This window comes from Anguilla anguilla, chromosome 3 (genome assembly GCF_013347855.1).
Source record: "Anguilla anguilla isolate fAngAng1 chromosome 3, fAngAng1.pri, whole genome shotgun sequence".
NCBI classification, from domain to species: Eukaryota; Metazoa; Chordata; class Actinopteri; order Anguilliformes; family Anguillidae; genus Anguilla; species Anguilla anguilla.
Window position 1 is genome coordinate 10,234,163 of NC_049203.1, and position 10,924 is coordinate 10,245,086.

Genomic DNA, 10,924 nt, shown 5'->3' on the forward strand with positions numbered 1-10,924 from the left:
TAGGAGCAAGCCTGAAGCAACAGTGGCAAGGAAAAACTCCCTGTAGCATATGGGAAGAAAACTCAGAAGGAACCAGGCTCAAGGGGGAGATCCCATTCTCCTCTGATCGGCTGTCAATTTCTCCTTGTTTGGTACTGGGTGTGTTTGAAAAGTCACTTGTTGAAACCAATGGATGTCTGTAGTGGAGAACTTTATAAGCCTTGAGGTTCCCCCTGGGAAAAGATAAAGCAATTCTGTTCTGTTCTGTTCTGTTCTATTCTATTCTATCCTTCTGTAGGAAAACCTGAAAAGTGTCAAACTCTCTGTGGTGTATAGACATGGAGCCTGCCCAGCCAACCTGTAACACAATGCAAGTCGACATACCTGCCATCCCAATATTAGCCTTTACTCCCATGCCTGATGAGAGAAACCATCAGGGTACTTGTAGTACCTGGTACACAACTTATGAATCCAGGTACTGTGTTTAGGCTAAAACAGCTTGTCTCAGACCTCAATAGAAATAATTCAGTTAGCGCAGATTTTTTTGTTATGTAAATACTTTTAACTGTCACAATTTAAACCAAATAATGTTAATTTCAGATACAGTTATGTTTTAGTGGCCACAAGACTTGACATAGCGGATAAAACATGCCACAGATTTTTGAATAGTATGCCCTAGATGTTCACTGGCTGGCAGGTATTTGCATTTTATCAGCAGATCTTGGATCGGTTGTTGAGATAGTACCAGTAAGCTTGCAATTTACAGCCTCACTTCTACTGACAATGGCAGGTGAAACACTCAAATTTGAAATAAAATTCAATAAAATGATTTACATACCAATGTGCAATTAATTTTTCTAAAGTGGTAGAGGATTGTAATTTTAGTGTGTAGGTGTATATAGGGCCTATATGTTTTATGTGGTATCAAAATGATTTGATGCCATGCAATGATGTTATAATTAAAACCATTTAGTGTGAAGTGCTACCACGAGACACAATTTAAATGTAATCAGCATCATATGATGGATCTTTTTTATGATTGTGCTTCCCCAATAATGGCAACCAGATTGGGCCTGTTCTCAATTCTCATCCTCGCCAGTTTCTACACAGCAAAATGTTCAGTGTTAAATCCACTCTAACAGTTCCTTTTGGATTTAAATGTGCTCTCTTAGAGTAGAATTAACACTGGGAATTTTAATGTGTAGATCAATGGTGCCCAATCATGTGCCACAGAGGGGTGAGAATGTGCAAGTTTTCATTTCAACCAATCATTTGGCCTGCTGATTTCACGAATTAGTTCCCTACTTTCTGGTCGAAAGTGTGTTAATTAGTGAAATCAGCAGGTGAGGTGATTGGTTGGAATGAAAACCATCATACTCTCGGACCTCCATGTCATGATTGGGCACTGCTGGTGTATATCCCTGTGACAGAGGCAGCCACTGAAGGTGAGCCACTTTCAAAAGGACCATTTTGAAATATTTTAGTATTTTATTAATTACAACATTACAATGTGACATCAAAAAATAGTTTATTCTCAGATGTATATACAAATGGTATGACATACGCTTTTGTGAATTGCCTGCATGAAAAATGCAGTTTGCATATATTACAATGGAATAGTTTCACTGGTCATATACTGCTGCACCATATCCTAGTGGTTCTTCACCAGACTGCATGGGCAAAATGACTTACCAGAGACCTATGTGTGATTATCATTCCAAAATGCAGACAACGTAAAATAGTGCATCACGGACTGGCTTATTGTGAGGAAGGAAGTGCATTTGGCAGAAATTATTCTGCCTCACATACTAATAGACTAATTACTTTAATCATCATTGGGGTTCACCATTGATTCTTCAAGTCTATAATAATAATAATAATAATAATAATAATAATAATAATAATAATAATAATAATAACAACAAGTGGGAATATATTCATAAATCTCTGAACCTCATCTGCATTTTATGACATATATAAAGGTATACATTTTCCAGACTAAGCTAATAAGATTTGATGTGGATCTGTAGTTGCCTTTCTTAGTGAGGGATCATCTGTTACAGCAATGACCTCAGTGTTTGTATGGCCTGCATATGACACGCCACAGTGACATTTAAATGGTTGGCGTTAACTGCATGAGTGGACAGATGTTTTGGGTTGTGCTTTTGTACTATGGACACAACGTAATGGGGGAGTGTTTTGGTCACATTTTTTGGCATTTAATTGGATCTCACTGGAAGGGTCTCAGCGACACCCTGCAGCGATCTGAACCCAAACAGCGCAGCATCAACGACGAGCTTCACGGGACCGCCCGCAGCAGCACTACGTCCCTCCGCTTCCTTCACTTGTTGAAAAGGTCGTTGTTGATCACCGCGTCTTCTTTCGGGTCGTAACCGGATATGAACCTCCGCTTCTTGCCGAAGGTGGAGAACGAGTTCTTGACGTCGAGGTCGCTGCGGTACATGGGCCTCAGGGTGCAGTGCGCGGTGGGCGTGCCGGGGATGTACACGTTGTGCTGGTAGTCTGGCGGCGGACGTGCGGCCGGAGTGGCCGGCATGTACACGTTGTGCTGGTAGTCTGGCGGTGGCCGTGTGGAATGCTGCGGGGCGTACCTCGGCGTCCACGAGCGGTTGGGAACTCCGGGAGACGGAGAGGACATTTTATAATCTGTCAGTTGAGATAAAAGCACAATTTTGGGTTTAACTTGCCAGAACATCACCAGAAACTGCATTTAAAAAATGCATTTATAGTCTATCAAGGCAAGCTTGTGTACGCTTACAATAATTCAATTAGCTTGTGCAAACCTAACAGCCTTTAAACACACACATATGCAAAATAACTCACATTTGTGCACTTTGTCTTTTTAGTAAATTGGCTAATTTAAGTATGATGTTTTTTATTATTATTATTTAGGCATATAACACAAACATGTGCCATGGGATATTGAATGAACGTTGTGTGACATTGTGATTCATTGGAATAGGGCACCTTCCACTGTGTGCCAATCCCATCCCTGCACTGTGGCCTTTGATTTTCACTTTCTGGTGGAGCAAGACTGCCCTCTACTGGTTTTGTGTTCATATTTGTGAAAATGAAAGCAAATAGGCAGTTTAATAACTTGAAAATGAACATATTGCTGCAGTCCTATCAAAATCGACTGCAACAGACATGGACATATGACTGTGCGTCAAACACTGTGTCAGCAATAAATTACTCTGGGGGGCCAGGGAATAAAAACCAAGCCCCCTCTCCTAAAAAAGGACAGGGAGTGCAGTACCCACAGGCAACACTTAGGCCCAGTCCCAATTCGCCCCCTAATGACTCCGCCTACACACTAACACTTATTTTGCACATTTGTGAGAGTCGCCATCTTGTACAAGTGTAGTCCCAGAACTGATTGAGCCAAATTTCAGTGAGGGGTAGCGGCTGTTCGGCCCACCATGCTCCCCCAATAACGAGGAAATTAAAATGCTGGCTTAAAAGCAAATGCTGACCTAGCATGCATTGCGTTGCTTAATGCCAGTATGAGAGTCCTTAAAGCATGGCAGAGCTAACTACATTCAAAATGTAATTTGACTGCCATCTCATGCCTTTTCAAAAGACAGTTATCGTGGTCATCGCAGTGTTGTCTTATTTCTAAATAAGTGTTGTCTGAAATTATAAAATTTTGTTGATTAAAGTGTACTGATAACACCAATCTAAATTGTGGTCATCATTATTTGTAATGAGATTCTAAGTTGCTCACTGTGCCGAACTGTTAAGTGATACTATTTTAAGTGGTGATTATTTCTTATTGATAATAATTAATTCTTTGTAAATTCCGATCTGTAAATTCTGGTCTGTAAAGACCAAATGAGTGTCCCTGCTTTTTGGGCTCCCTATAGCTACGATGCTAGCCCTCACTTGTGAGTGACCCTTACGTAAGTGGCACTTATAATTAAGCATATCTCAAAACAGAGGGGGAGTGTTTAGGAAGTGAATTGGGACCAGGGGTCAGAGACCAGAAGCGAAGTGGATTTAGCCCAGATGTGCATACATGAAATACAGTGAACATGTGACATGCATGCCTTCAGGAAGTGCAGTGAACATATGACATGCATGCATTTAGGAAGTGCAGTGAACATATGACATGCATGCATTTAGGAAGTGCAGTGAACATATGACATGCACGCATTCAGGAAGTGCAGTGAACATATAGCATGCACGCATTCAGGAAGTGCAGTGGACATATGGCATGCATGCATTCAGGAAGTGCAGTGAACATATGGCATGCATGCATTCAGGAAGTGCAGTGGACATTTCCCAAATGTGCATTCAGGAAGTGCAGTGAACATACAGCATGCATGCATTCAGGAAGTGCAGTAGCCTGTGGACAGTGCACAGACAGTTGGGGAGCGCAGTGAGCAGAGGTCACACAGACAGAGAGCACTGGACCTCACATACCTCGCATGTGAGTTCCCCAGGTCCAGTACTGTCCGGCCATGGGGGGCCCAAAGTTCTCTGGGTCAGTGTGCATGGCTTTGCGTATCAGTGTGCCATCCATGTTCATTGAGCTGTAGCTGCCATGGGAGGGGCATGCTCGTTAGTGCATTGCCTTTTTTTAAACTGAAACAACTAACACGCAACACTCTAACAGTGTTTCTGTTGCACTGACACAAAGCTTTCACAATATCAAACACATGTGTAAGCGTACACTGCTGTGCAATAGTCTTACTCAATCTAGATTTTTCTTCTCTGATGAACAAGGAAACTAAAGCTTTGCCCATTGTAGATGCTTGTGGGACATTTTGCCAAAAGAAGAAGTTCAAACAAATTCCAGAAATGTATATGATCTTATGGAGCTCCTGAATTATGTATGGATCATCATTCCACAACAATCTCACCAGGCATCATTTCCATGAGGTAATTTCAGGTTTTGAAGGGAGATGGTGGATTTACTTTCTATTATGCATATTACACATTACTTTGATACATTATTTCATGAAGATAAATCTTCATCATACAGAACAGCTTAGGTTCTACATACATCACAGTAGGTAAATCCAAGAATGTCTAAGACTCTGCGTAACAATGCATATCAAACATTGTGAGTGAATTTGTGTTTTTACCTTTTAAGTGTGGTGTTTTGCATCTTTGATAATGGCCAGTCCATGTTGGGCTGCTTAAGCTGCAGATTGAAAGGAGAAATATTATTTTACAGATCGTTTTCAATAAGCTGAATATGAGTATATGTAGAACATGAATAGGTAATACACAATTTCAAGGCGTTTTGTTTTTCTAAATACAGCTGCGGTAACATGCCCGTATTTAACTCAGTCTGCTGCCAAAACCTGACATTTCCGGTTGTCTCTAGGTGCGTGGTGTAAAGTATTTATTCTTACCAATAAAAAGAAGAAAATAAAAGGGAAAAGTCCAGTTTAAATGCGTACACGACAATGCATTGACTGCCCCCTTGTGGCATTGCAGACATTTACAGTTTTTTTTCTTTCGGTGTGAGGGTGATCTGCCCCTGAAGCTGTTTCCTTCCTTTTTATCCGAGTAGCGCAGCGGGTAGTAGAGACCTGAAACCCCACATTTGAGGCTTATAATATCGATTCCACGCTCTATTAATTCACTTACAGTGCTAAACACTAGCAATATGATATAAGCGAATTACAGAATCAGCAGGGCGAAAATTTTACGCATGAACTCGTGTAAAACCAATTAAAATAACCAGGATTAAACGAAGGGCTTTTTCAATCTTTAAACGAAACTGAACGGTCCTGTGAATCACGAATATGAAGACGAAAGGTGGACTATTTTTACTCCACCCACTTTGAAGTAATTAAGTGTAAGATAGTCTATCCTCGTTTTGCGTGTAGCCTACACTCTAAGGCTCCGCGTGTACACTGAAAGGCTTCGCTCTGCACCAGTCTATTCAAAAAGCATTCAAAGGGCATTTCGAACTTGACGGATTCGCCGTCCGATTTGAAAGTGTTTGACGCGTTTTGTCGAATCCATTGAAGATTTCGTCGCCTGTCACTATACAAGACTGAACAACGAATATAAATTTGGAAAAGATTATGTTATTTGTCGTACACAAGGGGAAAGATTTCATCATTTCAGTTTACAGAAATATAAATTATAGTGCCTGTTACTTTACATGCAAAACGAGTACATGCTACAGTAAGATAATAATAATAATAATAATAATAATAATAATAATAATAATAATAATAATAATAATAATAACAATAATAAATACGTTTGTTCTTTGGAAATGACATTTATGCTCGAATGCCTAAGTTATAATACGTTTCCATTCGCGGAGTGATACTTTGGAACGGGTTGAATTCAAAAGCTTCTTCGTTAGGAATTCGCGCACATAACCCACCTCTTGACACACTCTGTGGAGACAATACAACCTAATCTACACTCACGCCACGTCTTCCCAACGTCTACAATTCCTCAATCCTTTCCATTTTTAACGCAAACAATGAATGAAAAGTCTTCGTGGGGCTTTGTGTACGCAGTAATGCGTTTCTAGCTCAGCCTCGATATCTTAAAATTGGGGTTGTTTAAAAGCAAAACTTTCTTGTGTTATCAACGTGCAAATGTTAATCATTAAGGGTAAGCATGGGCTATTCGCTTATCAGAACTAGATGAACGGAATAAAATTACTTTAATACGTCATTTATACAGTATCATAAATGTTTCATGTAAAATAAAAATGATTGCCAAATGAGAATATCTGCGTTGCTGAACTCCAACCAAATAACTGTTCGGTGACCGTCTGACTAAAACCCTTTCCATAGATTCTACATCGGAGAAGAGGTAGAATTTTGAGGCGTAAAATCCTTTGTCATCCCTATTTTCTCGTTAAATGTCAGATAAATATATACATCTGACATTTAACGAGAAAATTGGTCTTGGGTCTGGAAGCTTTAAAATTATAGAAATTAGTTAGGGAAACGTTAAGGCACGTCCATTATATTGTATCTTTTTCACTCTGGACTGCTCTGTGAAGTAGACGAGGCTCCAGACAAGACCCCTTTTCATTTAATTTTTTAAGTGCGCCAGTAGTTGTTGTAGCAAACAATATTCTTTGAAAAGTTATAGACGATAGCCATTAAAGAAATCCCAGTGAATGCATGTGCTTATTATACCAAAAGATTAGTTCATTGCAATTAGATGGAAGTAGGCTACCCATACACTAACCGATACGAATGTGTCAAAAAGAATTGTTGGAGACTCATTCTCCGAAGGCTCTACAGAAATGTGGTAGCGGGAAATGAGACGTGATAGGAACAAATCGTCCGTGTTCATTTGTAATGTTAATTAGTCGACAAAACGATGTCTTAAATTCAAATGAGCTTGAAGCATAACACAATTACGATTAATGACTTTAGCAATACCAATAAGCTACACAGTTAGATGAAATGTAGCAATACTGCCCGCCCTTACCTCATTCGGGGTTGTAGCTCCGTTGTTCACCGTGCCGCTACGGTTTTGCGCGCTCCAAGCTGATACCAGGTTATCTGTACCTTTCACATTGTTCCTCGGAGTCGTCGGGCTGCACGGCTTCAAGAACATGAAGTCACTCTTGGCAGATTCCGGGGTTAAACATACTTTGTAGCAGTAGGCTTGTGAGAGAGGGCCATTGCTATTTGCCTCTACACAGTTCGTGGGTACTTTGGTTCCAGACGATATCTGCAGGTTTAGGTTGGATTTTTTGAACACCTCTGTGGGCGGCTCTGGCTGAAACGCGCAGCAGTCGCCGAAGGAGAAACTGTATCCTTGGATTGAGTCTCTGTCCTTGTAGCACTTAATGGCAGCCAGGACAATTATTGCCACCAGAAAAATGAATGAAATTGTGCTCAAAGACACGATTAAATAGAGAGGGAGGTTGGATGGGGACTGGGGGCTTAGGGTAAGGTCACCAAAATCGGACAGGGATTCTGGCACGCTGTCAACTACTGATAAGATGATGGAAACAGTGGCCGAGAGGGACGGCTGACCGTTGTCCTTGACTAAAATGACCAGTCTTTGCCTCGTGGCGTCTTTATCTACAAATCGTCGAATCGTCCTTATTTCGCCAGTATAAAGGGCAACACTAAATAACCCTGGATCCGTTGCCTGGAGAACCTGGTAGGAAAGGCGTGAGTTTTGCCCCGCGTCCGCGTCAATAGCAGTGATTTTCGCTACGAGGTAACCGGCGTCAACCGACCGGGGGACCATTTCAGTCGCCACGGTGCCGTTTTTAGGTAAAGGAGAGACAATGACCGGAGCATTGTCATTCTGGTCCAAAACAAAGACATTAACCGTTACATTGCTGCTCAGCGGTGGGAATCCTGCATCCTGAGCCTGCACGCGAATCTGAAAGTTTCTCAGTTGTTCGTAGTCAAACGAGCGCAGCGCGTAGATGTTACCATTGTCTGAATTGATGGATACGTAAGTGGACACCGGCATGCCCTGGATTTGGTCTTCGAGAATAGAGTAGGACAGATAAGCGTTCTGATTGGAATCGGGGTCGAAGGCAGTCACCGAGCAAATTGACGCGCCTGGGGCATTATTTTCAGTCACATAGACAGTGTATGAGGGCTGTAAGAAGCGGGGAGCATTGTCATTAATGTCAGACACTTGAACTAAAATAGTTTTTCTGGTGGACAGAGGCGGTGCGCCGAGATCCCTCGCTGTGAGTGTGATGTTATATTCGGATACAGATTCTCTGTCGAGAAATTCGCTCGTGACTAACGTATAATAATTCTTGAAGGAGGAGTGAAGTTGAAATGGCACATTACTGGGAATTTGACAGTGTACATTCCCATTTTCCCCTGAATCCCGATCCATTACGCTTATGACTGCGATTACTGTCCCAGGAGGAGCGTCTTCCTGAACAGGTGTAGAGACCGAGGTTAGAATCACCTCCGGCGCGTTGTCATTCACATCTAATATATCTACTAATACTTTGCAATGCACAGCAACAGCCGATGGACCTTTGTCCTTGGCTTGCACATATAATTCATAAACACTGGCCTTTTCATAATCCACGATGCCTTTGACTCTGATTTCGCCGGTGTAAGAGTCCACACTGAAGAGCTCTCGCACTTTCAGAGGAGCGTGTCCGCTGAAGGAGTATAAAATTTCTCCGTTCGACCCCTCGTCCAAATCGGAAGCGTTCAGTTTAATTACGAGGGTGCCTCTCGGTGCATTCTCCACTAAACTTACACGATAAACAGACTTATCAAAAACAGGAACGTTGTCGTTGGCATCCAATACAGTGATTGTGATAAGTGCAGTCCCGGATCTTTCCGGCGTGCCACCGTCCACCGCTGTCAAAACCATTTGGTGCGTCTTCTGCTGCTCTCTGTCCAGGGGAGTCTCGAGCACCAGTTCAGCGAACTTGCTGCCGTCGTTTCGCGTCTGGATGTCTAGGACAAAGTGATCGTTCGAGCTCAGCACGTAGGTGCGGAGAGAGTTTGTGCCCACGTCCAGATCTTGTGCGCTCTCGAGCGGAAAGCGGGACCCCGGCGCCGCAGACTCCGTTATTTCCATATTAAACTCGCTCCATGGAAAACTGGGGGAATTGTCGTTCACGTCCAAAATCTCTACTTCCACTCTGTACAGTTCTAAAGGATTTTCAATTACGACCTGCAAATGTAAAAAACACGACGCGCTCTGTTCGCACAATTCCTCTCTATCAATTTTCTCGTTTAAAAATAAAATCCCGTTTTCCAAATTAACTTCTAAATACTGTTTTCTGGCTCCCGAAACTATCCTGAATCTGCGAGCAGAGAGTTTGGCGACGTCCAGACCTAAGTCTTCGGCTATGTTGCCAACAAAAGCTCCGTGTTCCAATTCTTCGGGAATTGAGTATCGGATTTGCCCCAGAACCAAATCCATAGCACAGGCGCACAGAAGCAGGCAAATTACCTGCCTTCTCCACGTCCATTGCCTTTTTATCAGCACCTCGTCCATCTCAGCAATGGGCTGTGTTCAGCAGAGGCTCTTTATGATAGCATGGCACGTTTAAAACAAACCGTCGCAAAAAACGCGAATCAATAGTTGTAATCTCATTTTTAAAATTACAATGATGGAGGAATATGTTGGGTCACGTTAGAGGAAGAAATATCGCAAATGTGCGCTGGAAGAATGAACACAGTCCGTTTCTCAAACTTTGTGCGCGTGAAGCCGTATGAAGCTTCTCCCAGCTCCGTTGCCTGCTCGGCGCACCAAGCCTGTGTGAGGGGGGAATTTTAGTCTTTGGTTTTCCACTGTCTCTAGTATTGTGAGAAGGGTTGAGGGGGAGGAACACGGCTTTATTCAGCACCGTATTGGAGGACAGCGACAGAGGCTGTAATTACTGTAAGGAGGGTTTAACCCTTTCCTTCTACTGCTCCGTAAATCGCACCAAAAACTACAAGAGACGCATTGTAACTACATTAAGATGTAAATAACATATATAGCTAATTAAGATATTTTTAAAAGTAGGCCTAAGCATATTCTTAATTTGTTGCCTCAAATTGGCTTGTAAAGATTCATGTCCTATGTGTTAAAGGTGGGCGAATCTTATTCACATTGTCAATCAATGATCTAAGTATCGTTGACATTTTATCATTAATTTGTGAAAAGGGTATTGAATTCTTCAAATGTCTGTTCCGAGATCATTAAAATCGCATACCTTCCGTTTTCACGGTTTCATTAGTTTTCAATAGCTCCAGTACAAATCACTATTCATCGCATCGTCTACGTTCCTCTTCATCGTTCTCTAGGCGCTCATGTAGTCGCACTCTTAAGTAAGAGAGCGAACTGGGAATTATTCTACAATGAAGGCGAGTAATTGGCGCGAACTCACAATTTTTCTCCACTCGCACCATTTCAGATAATTAAAAGACTGGAGAAAGTGTCCCTTCCCTCCTCAACATGCAAGCCCTCCAGTTCCTCTCAAAAAGCAAAAGTCCGCGGT

The 10,924-nt window shown here is 42.0% G+C and overlaps 1 protein-coding gene across 3 annotated transcripts; it reads right to left on the reverse strand.

The window, feature by feature from the left end:
* Positions 1 to 1,490: 1,490 nt before the first annotated feature.
* Positions 1,491 to 10,257, reverse strand: si:ch73-233f7.1 (uncharacterized protein LOC100537710 homolog). 3 transcript variants are annotated; one of them, XM_035407999.1, is made up of 4 exons: positions 7,423 to 10,257; positions 5,088 to 5,146; positions 4,423 to 4,532; positions 1,491 to 2,646 (listed from the first exon to the last, which is right to left on the reverse strand). In XM_035407999.1, exons 1-4 carry the CDS (start codon positions 9,934 to 9,936, stop codon positions 2,321 to 2,323), a joined length of 3,009 nt encoding a protein of 1,002 aa, XP_035263890.1. In that variant the 5' UTR covers positions 9,937 to 10,257; the 3' UTR covers positions 1,491 to 2,320. The 3 variants fall into 3 exon arrangements, with proteins under 3 accessions (XP_035263890.1, XP_035263889.1, XP_035263892.1); XM_035407998.1 differs by having other exon boundaries at positions 4,423 to 4,538; positions 7,423 to 10,256; XM_035408001.1 differs by lacking the exon at positions 4,423 to 4,532 and having other exon boundaries at positions 2,512 to 2,646.
* Between the last annotated feature and the right edge of the window lie 667 nt (positions 10,258 to 10,924).

Excerpts from the sequence above, each read along its gene's own strand:
- si:ch73-233f7.1 (XM_035407998.1), bottom strand. The coding sequence starts at position 9,936 with ATGGACGAGGTGCTGATAAAAAGGCAATGGACGTGGAGAAGGCAGGTA. Across the intron at positions 5,147-7,422 it reads GAGCTACAACCCCGAATGAG|CTTAAGCAGCCCAACATGGA; the intron begins GTAAGGGCGGGC and ends TTCAATCTGCAG. Across the intron at positions 4,539-5,087 it reads CAAAACACCACACTTAAAAG|CTACAGCTCAATGAACATGG; the intron begins GTAAAAACACAA and ends CTCCCATGGCAG.